We start from the raw sequence: 19,312 nt of genomic DNA on the forward strand, positions 1-19,312 counted from the left end.
TGAGACATCAGGCCTCACTTTCTTAGGAATCACCAGCTGCCAGTATTTCTTTAGGTCATCAGGTGTCTCCCACTGATGCTCCAGTAATCTGTTGCACAACCGAAGAAGGTCCTACCGACTCCAGTAGCTCTTAGTTGCAGGGTCAAACCTGGAAACCTCTTCCCATGATGGTCACACTGAACTCCGCTGCAGTCACTCTAGCACTGGTTGAAAATAAATATCTTGCATTTGCATCCTCCTTAGGTCTTCTTCAGCTGACACTGGCCCTGTCACCATAGTATGGCTGAATTTCTTGCTAAGATTTTCTTTCCTACTACCCTGCTTGCAAACTGGATCACAAGGCCAACAACTAAGGTTGTCAGCATTGCCATGTCCCAACCCAGGATGGTGCTACACGTCATAGTTGTGCTGGTTCAATTTCCCAAACCAGTGTGCTAGTTGTCCTGGATTCTTTAATCCCTCACTGCCGGGTGTCATTCAGAACTGTCAAAAAATCAGTGGTGTGGCGGCGCCGGGTGTCAGTAGGAACCGCACTTGTTTTCACAGCATAGTTTGAGGTGCCTGCCACTTTATCTCAGCACCAAAAGCTTGGAGGAGACTCCCACCAGCCCTCCCAACCATGCCTCAATCATCTCTGTGACTTTGCCAAGTGTAGGACAATCATTTCTTAACCCTTCTCATCCGATTTCGTTCTCGCCTAACATGGACTTTTGCCTCATCCACCCCTGCCAAGCTTCATTCCATGGATACTACGAAAGGACTCAGTGATAGTGCCATAGGGTGTGCCTTGGACATCACTGTGTCTAGTTTATCTAGTAATGGAAAAGTTATCGTGTTGACAGCAAAGTCATAGTCAGGGCCGCAGGCAGATGCATGGACACATCCTGTTCTCATGGCAAAAATTAGAATTAGTCCTCTTCTTAAATATCAATGGAACGACCTACAGAATTGGGAATATTTTAATTCACAAGAAGAAGAGTTGATGAGTAACATGGCTATTAATTCATTTCCTTAACTGCCATAGTTTCTGAGATATTAATGTTAGAAGTAAAACTATTTTGTGCTTTTTTTTTCACACTGAGGTGAGGCACAAGCAGATTTCAGCTTGGCATGAAGGGGTTAATGTCTTCAGCTGCTCGAATGATGCATGGTCCGTCCTGATGATGAAGCAGGACCTATATGAGTAGGGATGGAAGAAGTCAATGATTTTCATCAGTGCCAAGAGCTCCTTATGGGTCACTGAGCAGTTCCACACAAGTGGGCTGAGCATGCTGTAATATGCCACCACATACTCTTTGTCATCCTTCTTCTGTGACAGGACTCCACCAATGCCATGGCCATTAGCGTCACAGTCCAAGATGAATGGTTGACTCTGATCTGGGTAAGGCCACACTGGAGAGCTTGCCAATGCATCCTTGATTTCATAGAAGGCCTTCTGAGTCACTGCAGTCCCCATAAACTTCTGCCTCATTTCTAAAGACTTGTGCAGAGGTGCAGCTATTGTAGCACAGTCCTTGACAAAGCACCAGCAGTAGGTACACAAACCCAGGATAATCCGTAGTTCCTTCACACAAGTTGAAATCTGTCAGTTTTTCACAGCTGTACTCTTCTCTGAATCAGTATGGATGCCGCCCTTGCCTACAATGTGTCACAGGTACTTCATTTCCATCTGGAACAAGTAGCACCTCTTAGGGTGTAGCTTGAGGTGCGCTGCTCATATCCTGTTGAACACCTCTGACAATCTCTCCAATTCTTTGTCAAAACTCCGTTCAAACACAATCACATCATCAAGACTGAAGAGAGCTGTCTGCCTGTCAGGCCTTCTGGTATTCTATCTATGAGGCACTCAGAAGTAGCTGGGGCATTATGCAGGCCAAGTGGCATCACTTTGAACTACCAGAAACCCTACCTATATGAAAAGGCTGTTTTCTCCTTGGCATTTTCTGCGACCTTGACCTGGTGATATCCTGTTTTTATGTCTAGGGAGGAGAACCACTGGGCACCTTACTGGTCATCCAATATGTCATCATTTCTTGGCAAGGGGTATGCATCCTTCATTTTCACTTCATTTAGGGAACGATAATCCACACAGGACCTCACCGAGCCATCCTTCTTCCATATCAAAACAACTGCTGATCCCCGAGGACTGCTGAACTTTTCTATCACTCCTTGGGTTTGATGATTCTCCTTTCACCCTTTCCATTTCTTGATATTGACCTGGCACCATCCTCCAAGCAGGCTGTTTAATTAGGAGGTGATCTCCGGTATTGACACAGTGCTCCATCAAAGTTGTGCATTCGAAGTCTAGGTCTCCTGTGGAAAAGACATCAGCAAACATCAGTAGCAGTTTCCAAAACCGCAGCACTCGTGAGACATCCAGGCAATGACAACTCTATGAAAAAAGGTCTTGTAAGTGGTCTGGCAGATTCCCATCTTCTTTGACTACACTCCTTTTACAGGTCTTCCACTATTGCCACTCAGGGTCCACTGGCTGGCACACTCCCACTATTTCTTCCTCGTTGATCTTCTTTGCCTCATGGAAGAAACTGGCCACCACAACAGGCACCTCACCTGCTCATGTCTCCACCGAGTTCTCCCCTCCATCACTCCAGCAATCTTCCAATGTCCATCAGGCTCCACCACCCCTATACAGCTGTCAAAAGAACCACTCAGCTTATACTGGAGCAATAGTTCTGATTTTGGGGGTATCACTGTAGTGAACAGTGCCCTCACCTCACCGCCAGAACTGGTATACCTCACTACCGTGATGGAAACAACTCTCTTCAGACTTTGAGCTTCATGAAGCAGAAGTCCAGGTCACATCCCATGGACATCAGATAGTCCAGAGCAAGAAGGCAAGAATCATCCTTGTTGGCCATTTAGACTGGAAGCATGGCCTCTTGCCCTGCCACTTCAATCCAGACATCCTAGGGTCCCCTTAGTTTTGTGCGGTGTCCTTTTATGCCTCACAGTTGTCTTGATGACTCAGGCAGATACCAGTGATGTAACACATCAGGCCTCACAAAAGTTTGCTCTGAGGCTGAATCAATCACCAGGGAACAGCTCTTGCCGTCTATTCTTCCGCCTTCTCACATGCTGTCAGTCAAAGTTCTCTTGCATTTTCTCGATGGAGGGGCTATTTGGGAAAAACCTCCTGATTGTTGCCTGTTAACACCAGCCTTCATTGTTTTTTTGCCTTCTTTTTGTCCTCCTCCTCCTTATTTGGACAATCAGATTTGAGGTGTCCCACCTCACCACATGTCCAACACCCTGCATGTTCTCTTCTTACTCTTTCCATTTGTAACAATAATTTCTTCTAGTGTCCTGGCTTCTTGCAGAACCATCAATCTCTTCTGATCTCCTATTCCCTCTTCCACTTGTAGCAGTTCTCTGTCCTATGTCATGGCTTCTCACAATACCAACAACTTCCTTAAAATTTCTCCGCTTCATGTGCCTGCCCCTTTCTTGCTTTAAATCCCTCACTATGTTCTGCCTGCAAACTGGATGTAATGGACCTGATGCAGAAGTCAAATTCCAGGGCCCTAGCTAGTGCTTCGTGCATGATTCATGGATGTGCCTGCTTCACTTGCACTGTCCACTTTGCACCACCAAGAGCATCAATGATGTGATCCCTCAGAAGGATGGCCAACAGGATAGGTGCTGCTCCAGGGTATACCTTATGTGCTGTTAACTGTTTCTGTCCTCCACTGACATCTGCCCAAGAATCTCCATTGCAGCACCCCTGAGGCTAGTGGCAACCGCCGATGCCATCTATCTATCATCCCAGCCATTCTGATCTGTAACTCAATTTGCATACGATAAGCTTTCAAGATACATTACCATCAAATTTCTGAGGTTTGTTTTTAACTGAACCTCATTATAACCATCTACTTGGCTGGTTTGGGGCTTAAAAACTGGTGCATGAAAGTAATGTCAAGGACTCAGAACTCTTGCATTCTGATTTTTCAGCCCTTTAATACTGCTATTAGATGCTTGGGGTTCATCAAGATTCACCCTCCACACTCAGTTTTTTACATATGCTCTCTGTACACTTACCTGAGGCTCAGCAACACCAGATTTCCCTGCAGCCCCAATTCTCTCACTAATTATCTTCAGCTGGTTGTCTTCATGCTTTCTGCACTCCATCACGTTATTGCTTACTGTATACTTCTGCTGCCGTAGCTCAACGTATTCTCCCTGCTTCAGCTGTTGCTGTTTTTCCTTCAGTTCTCCCTTGAAAGGTCTAGCATTCCCTGTATCCTCAGCTGTAACTCCTTCTGTTGCTCCTGGAACGCCTCTTGAAACCTCTCAGATCGTTCATTCTGTTCTTCACTTTATGCTTGTAGTTATTCTTTGAGTTCTTTCTTTAGCTCTTTCTGTCCTTCATTTTGTGCTTGTAGTTGTTCACTTTGTGCTTGTAGTATTTTCATGATTACAACCAGAGATGCCTCCTCCTGTCTAGCTTTGCTCCTTGTTAGTACACTTTCCGGATCCATGGCGAAGATTTCATTCATTGCAGCATTTTTCTTTCCCAGCTCTTGACACCATTTGGTATGTCCCCGTTCCACACTGCCACAGGCCTCAACAGCATTACTTCAGTATAGGAAAGATGTCCCCCAGCGAATCGCTCCTTGTAGAGTAAACCGTTCTTGTATTCAAGATAAACTCAGGCGTCATATAACACAGGCTTCTCACGTTCTAAGTCTTTATTTTCCAAGTAATTACGCTCTCTGCCTATATAATTTCACAAATGCCAGATCTGTACTGCCTTCATAAGGACCACAGGTAACCTCGCTCCTCTACTCACTCCCATCATCCTCTTTATAACGTTCCTTGCTATTCAAAAGTTCTAGGTCCTCCTAGGAGCAACAGAGTTCCAAGTCGATGACATCCAAAATATTCCAGAGCTTTCTTACATTATGTAGCAATCTAAATGCTTTTGTATTCAAACTGAAATCAAATCTATATATTACATAATTTAAGAAACAGTCATTCGAATAAAGCATTATAGAGAGAAAAAAAAAATAATGCATAACTTTACAAAATGCCTCCGCTCACAACAGCAGGCTACCTGGCAGCTCTGACTAGCACCTAAAAATATGAGAATTATCCTGTACTGTAATTTCCACTATCTCCTAGCTAGCACTCCTGTTTCTTAACACCACTTTTGTCATAATCCATAAAGCAATTTAGAATCTTGGGAGATTGGTGTGTTAGCTTCCATGTAGGTTTTGTCTTTATATTTATCAGTTTGACTGCAAAGCTGCCCCTGATTGAATTTATATGAAACTGACATGAATATACAAAACTATGAACACGATGAAGCAAGTAGAAATTACATTTCAAAAAATAAGACATGTAGGTTGAAAGATAACTCATCCTCAGTATCACTTCTATAAACAGCTTTACTCATTGTGGATTGTCTAATAGGCATTGAAAGATTCTTCACACATTCATATCCTACAACTTTGTAAAGGAGAATAGCAATTGACATTTACATCATAATTAGTTACCTGGCAGCAGATCATGCAGGATGACTGTGCCGGCAGCGACTGTCGCTATTTCCGGGAATGCTCGTCAGCGAAAAGGTGTTGGTGCGGCCTTATTTTTTACCAACATCCGCGGCCTTACCACAAATTTAAACTTGGTTCATTTTTTCCTTCAGTCCATATCCCCTTTGGCCCTTTTCCTCACAGAACCACAAATCTCACCCTCTACCGATATATCTCCATTTTGTTTTCCAGGTTACCATCTCCTTACAAACTTTCGAAACAAGGGCGGCACCTGTTGTTATATCAAATCCCAATATGCAGTTGATACTATTTTAAACTTCACTTCATCCAGTTTTGATTACTCATTATATAAATTAAATTGCCATAACATTACCAAATATATCTGTGTAGTTTATCGTTCCCCCAATGCTTCTTCGGAACCCAGTGTATTTGATTCCATATCCACTCAGTTGAGTAACCATGACCTTGCCCTTGGCAATGAAATTACCATTTTGGGTGATTTTAACGTACACAATGTTGAGTGGTTATTGCATTCTGCCCGGACTGACGATGCTGGTCTAGAATGCGAGCTGTTTGCGGAATCGTTTAATCTTACCCAGTTGGTAAAGCAACCAACCAGAATACCTGATAATCCTGACCATAATGCCCATCTCTTGGATTTATTCTTGACAAATAATCCAGATCAATACACTATAGAGGTACTGTCACCACTTGGATCCTCTGACCACAATCTCATCAAAGCCTCATTAGTTAACCCTCCTACACCTCCCCATTCCGAACCTGTCAGGGTGACCCGATGGCACTTTGACAGGGCCGACTGGGATGGATTTAGAAATTATCTTGCTGATGTTCCATGGCAGTCTTTCTTCTCTAGTGATCCCAATTCTACCCAGTCCCACATTTGCGACTTAATACTAGCTGGTATGGATTTATTCATACCAAGTCAACAATTCACTAAAAGATCAAACTCTCCAAAATGATTTGATGGCAATTGTGCCAGAGCAACAGCCCAAAAGTCATTAGCATATAATTATTACTTAAAATCAAAAACATCTGAATCACTCTCCCAATTTAAAATTGCTAGAAATCATGTAAAAGCTGTATTAAATCTATCTAAACCAAACTTTCTTCAAAAGCAAGCATCAAAACTACTTAACAACCCTAATGACAACAGAATATTCTGGTCAACTCTTAATTCTTTCAATAATAACTTTAACAAGTCATCTTCCATTCCTCCACTAAAATCTTCAGATGGCAATATTACAAATGACCCACGTGGGAAAGCAGATATCTTTGCTAGTACCTTTGCAAGAAACTCTACCAAAGATGATACCAGCCAGAATGTCTCAGTGCTGGAACTTGATTCTCCCGAAATTGCCCCACTTAAAATACAGACAAGATTCGTAAAATCCATCCTAGACAATTTACCTACCAACAAAGCTCCAGGCCCAGATGGAATTCCGCCAATTGTTTTGAAAAAGTGTTCCCCTGAACTTGCCTCTGTCCTAGCCAAATTGTTCAGACTATGCATACGTACTTCTTTATTCCCAAATTCATGAAAAGAAGCCAATATCCACCCAGTTCCGAAGAAAGGAAGTTTGTCTGACCCCTCCAATTACAGACCAATAGCTGTCACATCTTCTCTTGGTAAGGTATTTGAAACTTTAATTAATAAACATATTGTTAAACATCTTGAATCCAACAACTTAATTAGTGATAGACAATACGGTTTTCGCCACGAAAGATCCACCATTGACAAACTCAACCTCTTAACTCATACCATCTATCAATCAATTGATCTTTTTGGTGAAACTCATGCAGTAGTTCTTGATATCTCTAAAGCTTTCGACAGAGTATGGCACCGTTTCATGCTGTCCAAACTCCCTTGCTATGGACTTACGTCTTTTGTTCCTTTGATTTCTTCTTATCTTAGTGACAGGAAAATAAGAGTAAAAGTAGATGATGTATATTCGAATTTCCACTCAATTAACGCCGGCGTGCCACAGGGATCAGTTCTGGCGCCAACCCTATTTCTGGTTCATATTAATGATCTCTTATCTGTCACTCACAATCCCGTTCACTCATATGCAGATGACTCAACACTACATAGTTCATTCACACTCAGACATCCATTTACAAAGTCTAATATCTCTGCCTCTCAACTCAGTACAGCCATCTCCATAAATCAAGATCTAGCTACAATCAGTGAATGGGGACAAAACAACCTTGTCTCTTTTAATGCTAGTAAAACTAAATATATACAGTTTACTAATAGACAGATATTGCCAGATTCGTACATTACCTTCGGTGCTACTAATATTCCCCTCTCCAAAAGTATTGAAATTCTTGGTGTCTCACTTAACAGTGCCCTCAGCTGGACCTCTCATGTCAGATCACTTGCTAAAACCGCCTCAAAGAAACTTGGATTATTGTACAGAGTCCGTAACTTCTTCGCCGATGAGCAGTTAGCTATAATTTATAAGAGTCATGTGTGCTCTCAGCTTGAATATTGCTCACCCTTGTGAAATGGTCGTGGAGAGGTTGCATTAAGACAACTAGACAAAATTCAGAATAAAGCTATTAGAATCATTAACAACCCTGCCATTACATATAAACTACCTCCCCTGTAAGTAAGAAGGAATGTTACCTCCCTTGCATTATTTTACAGATATTTTTTTGGCAAATGCTCAGACGAAGTTGCGTCCATGGTGCCACCTCTCCATGCCTTCCCTCGTGCTACACGGGCATCTGGTAGCGCTCATGACTGGAATGTCACTCAACCACATTGCAGAACTTCTGCCTATCAGAATTCTTTCATTCCCCGAACTGCATCTCTCTGGAACTCGCTTCCCCAGAGTTGTTTTCCTCCAAATTTCAACCCACAACTGTTCAAGTCTAACTGTTATAGATATTTTATGAATAGAGGACACCAGTAATCTGGTGTATGGATTATTTTTTTTTCCCCATTTGTTTTTCCTTCCTCCGTTCCGTTATTAAAAAAAAAAAAAAAATGCAGGATGACTACATTTGCTATCTATCTATCTATTGCCAGACGCCTTAATCCCTAAGGGGTGGCCACAAACAAATCGCCTCCATGTCGCCCTGTCCCCTGCCATTTCACTGCCCTGCTCCCAGCTCACACACCCCTCTCTCCACTCCATCCCTCCATCTCATCCTTGGCCTCCCCCTCCCTCTCCCCCCCTTCACCTCACTCACATACACTCTCCTTGTCAGTCTCTAGCTCTCCATGATCTCCACATGTCCAAACCACCTTAGTGTGTTTCTCCTAACGTTTCCTATCACATCCACATCCACCCCACAACGCTCCTTCACTTCCTCATTTGTCAGTCTGTCTCTCCATGTGACTGCATGTGCTCCTCTCAAATAACTCATTTCCATTACTCTCACTCTCAATTTATGTCCCTCCAACAACGTCCAAGCTTCATTTCCATACGTTAGCGTTGGTATCACAATACTGTTATGTAATAGTTTTTTTATTTCCATGCCCACTTCCTTGTTTCTTATCACTGCTTTCAAGGAACCAGCAACCTTTCTTCTCTGTTGCACCCTTTCAAGCACTTCCCCCTCCAAACTTCCATCCTTACTCATCACACTACCCAAGTACTTAAACGCACTCACATTTTCCATTTCCTTCTCATCCAACCTCACTGTACATTCCCTGACTTCATTTCTCTCGATGATCATAACTTTACTCTTCCCTACATTCACCTTTAGATTCTTTTTCTTACACACTCTCCCAGACTCATTCAACAGGCCTTGCAGCTCCCATTCGTCTTCACTTAACAACACAGTATGATCTGCAAACAACAGTACAGGGAGTTTCCAAACACTGCCCTCTCTCACTAGGGACGCTCCAACATCCACTGCCCTACCTCTCATCTCTTTCATAACCCCATCCATATACAAATTGAACAACCATGAAACATGACACATCCTTGTTTCAATCCAACCTTCAAATAGAAAAATTCACTCAGTTCACTATCCACATGCACTGCAGCCTTAGCACCCTCATGCCTACCCTTCACGGCCTTCAACAACTTCTCATCTGCTCCATGTATTCTTAATACTTTCCACAGTCCTTGTCTATCCACCCTGTCATATGCTTTCCCCAAATCCATGAAGGCTGTATGCAACTGTTTTCCCTTCTCTAGAAACTTTTCCATTAAAGATCTAAGAATGAATATTTGATCCACACAACCTCTTCCCATGCTAAAGCCTCCCTGGTCTTCAACTATTTCCTCTGTTATTTCCCTAACTCTGTCAATAACTATCCTACCATGTACTTTTCAAATTATGCTAAGAAGACAAATGCTCCTATGATTACCACACGCTTCTTTTTCCCCCTTTTCCTTTGTACAGGGGAATAATTATGCCTGACTTCCAATCCTCCGGGGCTCTACCTTCCTCCCAGGCCAATCTGCACATCTTCCACATCCATTCTACTACTATCTCTCCCTCATGCTTCAGCATTTCACCATACACTCAATGAATTCCTGGGGCTTTCCCCATTTTAACTTTCTTCATTGCTTCCACAGCTTCTATTCTACTGATTTCTTCCTCTCCTCTGACATCCCTCCTTCTCCCAGCCATTCCCAGCCACTTATACTTGCATTACTTTCATTCTCTGTGCTCAACAATTCCTTAAAATGTTCCCTCCATCTGCTCACTTTTTCTTCCTTTTCCAGCAGTAATTTACTATTTTTGTCTTTCACTCCCCAGCTAACTTCTTTTTGGCACCTTGTCGAACTCTCTTTACCTCTTTCCAGAACAACTTGTTACATTCTCTCCACTTTACACTCATGTTCCTTCCAATTTTCTCATCGACTCTCTTCTTTCTCTTACTAATCTCTTCACCTTTCTCTTCCTCTCTACATATAACTCTTTCTTCCATCTCTCAACTTCTTCCACTCCTTTGTTTCTCATCCACTCACTATATTCTTTCTTCTTTTGTGCCACAGCCTCTCTCACCTCTTCAGTCCACGATGCTGTTCCCTGCATCACCTTTCATCTTGTCTTCACCCCACACGCCACCTCACATGCTACACAGATTTCTTCTGTGAATATCTTGCACACACCTTCCATGTCCCCCATTTGCTCCAGTCTATTTTTACCCAATCGCTCTTCCACTTCCCTCTTGTATTCTGCCTTTTTTGCATCCTCTTGTAAGTTTTCCACTCTCCTTGTATGTACTACTTCTTCCTGTCGTTCCCTTCTTCTGTTTCTCCATTGTATTTGGACTTTAATTCTGACCACCAATTGGTGGTCCGAAAGTGCACTCCCCCAACCTCTATATACTCTTGCATCAATTATACACCTTCTCAGCCTTTCATCCACACACACATAAGTAATCATTGCCTTCCGTTCATTCAGTTCACCTCTCACCCTTCTCATCACTTGCCATGTATACCTGTGTATCATTTTGTGCCTGAAGAGGATATTAGCTATCACCAACCCCCTCCCAGCACAAATGTCCACCAACTCACTGCCATTCTCATCCTTCTCTGCAGGCACACCCCTCTCACCAACTACTCCATCCACCTTCCCATTCCCTACCTTTCCATTCATATCTCCAATCAAAAACAATCTCTCTTTCTTTTCAAACTTTTCATGCATGCTTCCACATTTGTCCAAAACTCTGCTCTCACTCTGCTTGCATGATCTTGCATTGGCACATACACGCACACAATCGCCCACATTTGTAGTCCAACTTTCAGTCTTACCCACACAATTCTCGAGACAACTGATCCATACTCTTCTTCCATCTGTTACTCACAACAATACACACTCTCTCTCTTGCCCTCCCATTCCCACCTACTTCTGCGCATATACCCCTTCCATACCCCCATTCCTTCACACTCTCACCTCTCCATTTAGTTTCCATTAACCCACATACGTCCACTTTCGCACCCTCAAGCACCTGCACAATCTCTCTTTCACCTCATCATTTGCACCCCTTACATTCCAGGTCGCCATCCGTATCGTGTCCTTTGTTAGGTCCTTTGTCGTCAACTTTTGGTCAGTCCTGGTCTGAGGCTTCTTGTTTTATTTTTAGTTGTTTGTTTTCCGGGGAGGGGCCCTAACTCTCCGCCAACCCACTTGTATCACGTAGGGGAACACGTGTTGATTGGTCATAAGGTTACCACCCAGCGTTGTAAATGTTTTCCTGGTTTACAGGAAAACATTTGACTTGCCACTCAATGTATAGATAAGCTATAAACAAGGTATCGCAACACTAAGTGGGTGGATGATGGGCGTCCCCACCTACCACAATAATATGTGAACATTTTAATGAAAAATATCATTCAGTCTTGGTAAAGCCACTTAGTACAACTAATAGTACCTTAGGAACAGTTTGATCAAATGGTAAGACACCGATACATTTGCTATGTTCCAAAATATATAAAACTCCTACCAAGCAGTGGCATTTTGCACTATACAAGATATGAAGTTTTTTTTTTTTTTTTTAAATAAAATCCAGATGGATCAAAACGAAAAACAAAGAGGAAGATAATAACACAAACAGAAATTAGACAATAAAAATAGTAACTGAAGTAATGTACTGTAAATACACATTCATGTTAAGCCATTTTCAGATAAGTAACCGACTGAACAATTTGGTTGCAGTTAAAAATTTATTTCATGTTTATTGATAAACACTTCAGACACAACGATAAGATCATAAGATATCATACCAATGACAAGAATAATTTAGACCACCACCTCGTTCGGTGGCGTGGATGTGAATATACTACCCAGCAATTTCCTTCCCTTTCACGCTCAGACCAAGAATGCATGGATCGAGCCTGGCTTGTCTTTACCCTTCATTTGAGTTGCCAAAGCCTATTTGTTGTTACCTTCAGTATGCTAGGAAGCACTTTCCAATAAAGTATCATACCATTTGATCAAACAGTTCCTAAGGCACTAATAGTTGTGCTAAGTGGCTTTACCAAGGCTGAATGATATTTTTCATTAAAATGTTCACATACTATACTGTAGGTGCATTTTGAGACCCAGTGTGCTATTACAGGTGTTAATGCCAATTTTCTACACCGCAGACAGTGGAAGTGAGGATGTTATTGGAACTCTCGCTAGTTTCTTTGACTGTGGTGGTGGTAGCTTGGTGGTACTCCAGGTGGCGCCACAGTTACTGGGCTTCAATGGGCATCCCAACAAAACCCGGCCTACCATTTATTGGCAACATACACGAAGGCATCGTAAAGCCTCTATGGATTGCTTTTGATAATGTAAGTTACATAATATTATTGATAGCAATTTCATATATTTTTCTACCCTTTCACTTACTATTAAGTATACCACATGATAACAAAGGCAATGATTGTAAAAAGGGATACTAAAAATAAAATCCACTGCATGGGATGAATTTTATTATAAAAAGTTACACTATTCTTGCAGATATACAAGAATTATGGTGGGTCGAAGTTATGTGGAAGATATGAAGGTTTTCGACCAGCGCTGGTTACTGGTGATCCAGACATTTTGAGGAATGTTTTGGTTAAGGACTTTGATCACTTCGTTGACAGACGATACTTTAGAAGCAAAGACGATAATGCAATGAATGATATGCTGAGTAATAAAACCGGTGATGAGTGGAAGATTTTGCGTTCCATCCTGTCCCCAACCTTCTCCTCAGGCAAGATGAAGAAAATGTTCCCTCTTGTGTGTGACAAAGCCGACTTGCTCGTTTCCTCATGTCTTAAAGATGCAGCAGAGGATCCCAGTATCGACATGAAGGACAAGACTGGCAGGTTTACCATGGACACAATTGCTTCATGTGCCTTTGGTATGGAATGCAACTCTTTCACCCAAGAAAAGGCAGAATTTACTCAAAAGGCTGACAGTTTTTTCTCCATGACACTAAAGACGAGTTTGCAATTTATTCTAATAGGTATGTTTCCAAAAGTTGCCAGTGCCATTGGAGTAAAATTGTTTGCATCTGAGCTGGAGTTCTTCAGTGAGGTTGCAAAAATGACCATCAAGTCTCGTGAGGCTGGCCAGAAGAGAGGGGACTTCTTAGACCTGATGCTGGAGGCGCGAGCTGAGGACAGTGACTCCAACAGTGCCACGTCAGCCAAACATGGTTAGGTCTTTGTGTATTTTGTACTTATCATGCCTCATTACTCTCATTCTTTGTGAGGTTAAAGCCATTGTTTAGGTAATTATTATCACCTTTAGATTTACATCTCTTTTTTTCCGTATAAGTTGTATCAGACAGGTTCATCTGATAGCACTCCTCCATCTTGCTCTGTGGTGCATCAGCTCCATAACACCTCTGGACCTATGGTCAGCATACACCAAATATATTACAAGTCTTCCTCGAACTATATTTGTCAACGGCCTGGAGACTCAGTCCTTCTACAGTGTATCTCTGTACCCATCTCCCTGAATCCATCATCCCAGCATGTCCAAACGATTCTAGGATCCTCCTTTCTGCTTCCTACCTGAAGCTTTTCACACCCAGCCACCTTCTCACCTCTTCTGATGATGTTTCGTGATCTGGCTTCACTCAACATAGCGATCGGAACATGGAAACGTCATTTTATTTCAGCAGAGGAGCCAGGCCTCCAAAAATGGAGAAGGGAGGAGACTTCAGCACAGTGTGCACTCATTAAATAATCTAAAATTTCATATAGGGGAGCCTGTGGGGATGAGTCAAGGTTCTAAGCCCCTCCCCCCCCTTAAGGCAGCACCGTTGTTTTGTTCTGATATTATTATCTCCTCCTTTACACCCCATGTTTGAATCCCATACGATAAGACACTCCCAGCAAAGGTGCCAAACTTTCCCTTGTGGACAATGAATGCACTCGAAATGCAATGAGGAGCAGAAGTTCTCAGAACCATTTTTAGCAACCACACAACCTTGCAGTGCCGTTCTGATCAGCAACACACACACACACACACACACACACACACACACACACACACACACACACACACACACACACACACACACACACACACACACACACACACACACACACACACACACACATACACACCCACACACAGACACAAACACACACACACACACACACACACACACACACACACACACACACACACACACACACACACACACACACACACACACACACACACACACACACACACACACACACACACACACACACACACACACACACACACACACACACACACACACACACACACACACACACACACACACACACACACACACACACACACACACACACACACACACACACACACACACACACACACACACACACACACACACACACACACACACACACACACACACACACACACACACACACACACACACACACACACACACACACACACACACACACACACACACACACACACACACACACACACACACACACACACACACACACACACACACACACACACACACACACACACACACACACACACACACACACACACACACACACACACACACACACACACACACACACACACACACACACACACACACACACACACACACACACACACACACACACACACACACACACACACACACACACACACACACACACACACACACACACACACAAAGTAGCCGACAAATGAATACATGACTTACACAGACCGTGGTGGTAGTTGGTGGCGACCTTCATCCACACACGTGATTTAGAGGTAATCACTTTTTTCTTCACATTTATCATTCTTTTTCTATTTCTTCCATTGATCCTGTTACTTTTTTCTCCCCTCTCTATACTTCATCTGACTACTGAATGACAAACGTAATGGTTTCCTGTAATCCAGGTACCATTTATATTGCTGGTTGGTAACCATATATCCAAGTAATGGGGTGCTGTGGAACCTACTACGGTGCCCCTGTTCACTGGCTGGAGAGCCGCCAATGCATTTTCCATCCAGGATATCCGTCCAGGAACATTCCTCCACATTCTCACCTGTGTGTCACTGTGGCGAGATGTTGTCTGCCGCAAGGGAAGATCAATTCCCAGCAAGAGACGGCCCTACAGGAGCGTTTGCATGCTTGCTGCTATTGATGGGTATGCACGGCCAGACAGATCGTCGCTGGTCAGCAACAACACATACTGTTTGCACCATGTTAATGTTGTTGATTTTTTTGTTGTGGCTGCATTGCAGTGTGGACAAGGTGCATTCTTAGCATGCTGTATTTTGTGAAGGTGTTGTTATAGGGAAGTGTGGTGATTGCGTAACACTCTGGCTAGATATATTTATGTCTCTCTTGATAGGATATTTTCTGACGAAGATTTTGTTTGGTTGAAGATTTACGATGAGAGTGGTTTATATCTGGCTGAAGGGATTGGATGGCTGTGGTGGTTATTTGTTTATAAGTTTGTAGTGTGGTGTACAGAAGAGGATGGGGGGGATGTTGCCGAGATGCTCCGTGTAGTGTTGGGTAGCTGTTTTTTTCTTGTGAATACGGTGATGTAATATGAAGTAACAGGAGTGAAAAAAGTCTTGAGCTAAAGCAATAAACAGCGTGCCTCTCATATTTGCATGATTTTCAGTTGGAAGTACTTTTGTTTCTTGTTGCAAGTTATCTATGTTTGTTTCTTCGCGCATTCGGTTATTATATGCACGGCTTTTATTTGTTTTATTTTTTAAGCTTATGCATTTTTTCTATGTTTGGGACTCAGCTTGAGTTAGGATAATTCAGAGTTTTTATATTGAAATGTTTGAACAGTTTTCAGACAGGTTTCTTTGTTTTGTCCTAAGATAGTGCCTGTGAGTGTCTTCATAGCATTGAGTTTGCAGGATGCCTTTAAACAAATGTTATTCGTATGTTGAGAAAAGGCCATGTATTTGTTTAAAGTAGGTCATAGAATTTGGGGGTGTTTTCCCAGAATCAGTGATTAAAATAAGTTATACAAATTGGAGTGTTTTTTCCAAAGTGTGGTTAGATGAAGGGGGGTACTGGGTGTTGTGTTTCAGATTTGCGTATTTATGAAGTGAAGAGGGTAATGGCTGATTTGATTGATGAGGCAATCATTCTATTTTGTCTGAGCCAAAATTTTAGCGAGTATACTCAAATTTACTGCTTGGTTAGTTTTGGAGTATTGTGAAGCAACTGCCAAGCCGTAGGAATTTACTGACAAGGGAGGGATTGACGTGTGATAGAGGAAATTGTTAACCCGTCACGCCCCGAGGTTTTCCGCACCTCCGACATCCCCCAGTCCCGAGCCTTTTTGGATTTTTTTTTTTTTTTTTGCTCAAACTTCCACTTAGGTTGAGAAACGAAGGAAAATCACCAAGAAAGGGCTTACCGTGGTCTATAAGTGGTCAGAACAGGTGAGGTCCCCCGCGCCAGGTATCGTATTCTTTTATTTTTTTATTTTTTTATTTTTTTTGCGAGGAAGAAGGTACCAAAGGCCATGAGCCCGCAGTAACAGTTCCCTCAAGAGAAAAACAAAATACAATAGAGAGCCAAATTCAAGATCCGATCATTTTGAGATGCCTGGACACACTACGTTTGAAAGACTGGAGATCATAGGCAGGAGGAAATACAGACAGAGGGAGACAGTTCCAGAGCTGACCTGTTGCATAAATGAAAGACTGGGAGTAACGGTTAACTCTTCCATTAGAGAGTTGGACAGAAAAAGGATGAGATTTGCTGCCAGACGGGTGCTACGCGCCCGTCGTAGAGGTGGAGGAATGCAAGCAGACAGTTCAGAGGAGCAGTGACCATTAAAGTAGCGATAGAAAGAGATAAAGATGCAACAGTGCGGCGAAGAGACAGAGGTTGAAGGGAGTCAGTAAGAGGAGGAGAGTTAATGAGACGAAAAGCCTTTGACTCCACCCTATTGAGAAGAGCTGTATGTGGGGAGCCTCCCCACACATGAGAGTTGTACTCCACACAGGGGCAGATAAAACCCCTGTATAGAGTCAACAATTGTGCAGGGGTAAAGAAAGAGCGGAGTCGGCTTAGCACACCCAATCTCTTGGAAGCAGATTTTACAAGAGATGCAATATGACCCCTCCAAGACAAGTCCCGAGTAAATGAAACCCCAAGCATGTTCAAGGATGATGCAGGATTAATCCGAATACCATCAAACACCAGTGGGTATACCTGTGGAAGATTTTGTCGGGTTGATAGGTGTAAGAACTGAGTCTTAGATCCATTAAAGACAACCATATTATTTTTACCCCAGTCAGAGATATGAGCCAAGTCAGACATTAGGTGTGCCATAGCCTCATCCCTTGTTTCTTGAAGTAACTGCTGAGATGGGCGTTGCGGGAACCGAATGGAAAGGTGAAGGGTGGAGTCATCAGCGTATGAGTGGACAGGGTTAGATGTACAGCTTAGAAGATCATTGATGAATAAAAGGAAGAGAGTTGGTGATAGGACAGAGCCCTGAGGAACACCACTGTTGATAGATCTAGGAGAAGAACGATGGCCGTCTACGACAGCGGCTATAGAACGACCAGAAAGGAAGCTAGCGATGAAGGCACAGATAGAAGGATAGAAACCGTAGGAGGGCAGTTTGGAAATTAAAGATTTATGCCAGACTCGATCGAAAGCCTTTGAGATGTCAAGTGCAATGGCAAAGCTTTCGCCAAAGTCCCGAAAGGAGGATGACCAGGAGTCTGAAAGGTAGGTGAGAAGATCGCCAGTGGAACGTCCCTGACGGAACCCATACTGACGATTGGAAAGAAGGTTGTGATAGGAAAGATGCCTTAAAATTTTTTTATTAAGAATTGACTCGAAAACTTTTGAAATACAGGACGTTAAAGCAATTGGACGATAGTTGGAGGGTTGGGAGTGGTCACCCTTCTTTGGGACTGGCTGAATGAGAGCAAACTTCCAGCAAGAAGGAAAGGTACAAGTTGACAGACAAAGGCGAAATAGTTTGCCTAGGCAGGGTGTAAGCACAGAAGCACAGTTTTTGAGAACAACAGGAGGGACCCCATCAGGCCCATATGCCTTGTTAGTACTGAGGTCAGTAATGGCAGAAAATACATCAACTGAAGAAATTTTAATGTCAGCCATGAGGAAGTCAGAGGGGGGAAGTGATGGAGGAACAGCACCGGAATCGTCTAAGGTGGAATTGGAGGAGAAAGTCTGTGCGAAGAGATCTGCTTTATCAGTAGAAGAAATAGCTACAGAACCATCAGAGTAGAAAAGAGGAGGGAAGGATGATGAGGTAAAGTTGTTAGAAAGATTTTTGGCAAGGTGCCAGAAGGAGCGGGAAGAATTCGAGTTGGAGAGTTGAGAGCATTTAGTATGGATGAAATTATTTTTAGTAGACCGAAGAACAGACTTAGCACGATTCCGGGCAGAAACGTAAAGATTATGTGATTCAGGGGTGGGTTGGCTCCGGTACCTTTTGTAGGCCTTCTCCTTGTTGCGGACAGCATTAGAACAAGCGTGATTAAACCAAGGCTTTCTTGCGTTAGTCAAAGGATATGAGAAAGGAATGTTTGCTTCCATGCCCGAGAGAATAACCTCCGTAATGCGCAAGGCACACTCAGATGGCTCACGGCCATGGAAGCAATAATCATTCCAGGGAAAATCAAAGAAGTACTGCCTGAGGGCCTCCCAGTCCGCAGCTCCAAAATGCCAGAGACGACGTTTCCCTGGAGGGTCCGCAGGCCGTACTGGAGCGATAGGACAGGTTAAGGTAATAAGGTTGTGATCGGAGGAGCCCAACGGAGAGAAAAGATTAACAGAGTAAGCAGAAGGATTAGTTGTGAGGAAGAGGTCAAGTATGTTGGAGCTCTCTCCAAGGCGGTCAGGGATACGGGTAGGGTGC

General features: G+C 43.0%; 1 protein-coding gene across 1 annotated transcript in view; it reads left to right on the forward strand.

Moving 5' to 3' along the window:
• Positions 1–12,604: 12,604 nt before the first annotated feature.
• Positions 12,605–19,312, forward strand: part of LOC145412356 (cytochrome P450 9e2-like) — a 90,531-nt gene continuing 83,823 nt past the window's right edge. Inside the window, exons 1-2 of the mRNA XM_080282245.1 lie at positions 12,605–12,778; positions 12,948–13,599. Of these exons, the coding sequence (XP_080138371.1) occupies positions 12,605–12,778; positions 12,948–13,599 (826 nt within the window). The remainder of the gene's footprint in view (positions 12,779–12,947; positions 13,600–19,312) is intronic.

Source organism: Coenobita brevimanus, chromosome 93, assembly GCF_032717465.1.
Source record: "Coenobita brevimanus isolate Jiangsu-jjx chromosome 93, ASM3271746v2, whole genome shotgun sequence".
Taxonomy (NCBI): Eukaryota; Metazoa; Arthropoda; class Malacostraca; order Decapoda; family Coenobitidae; genus Coenobita; species Coenobita brevimanus.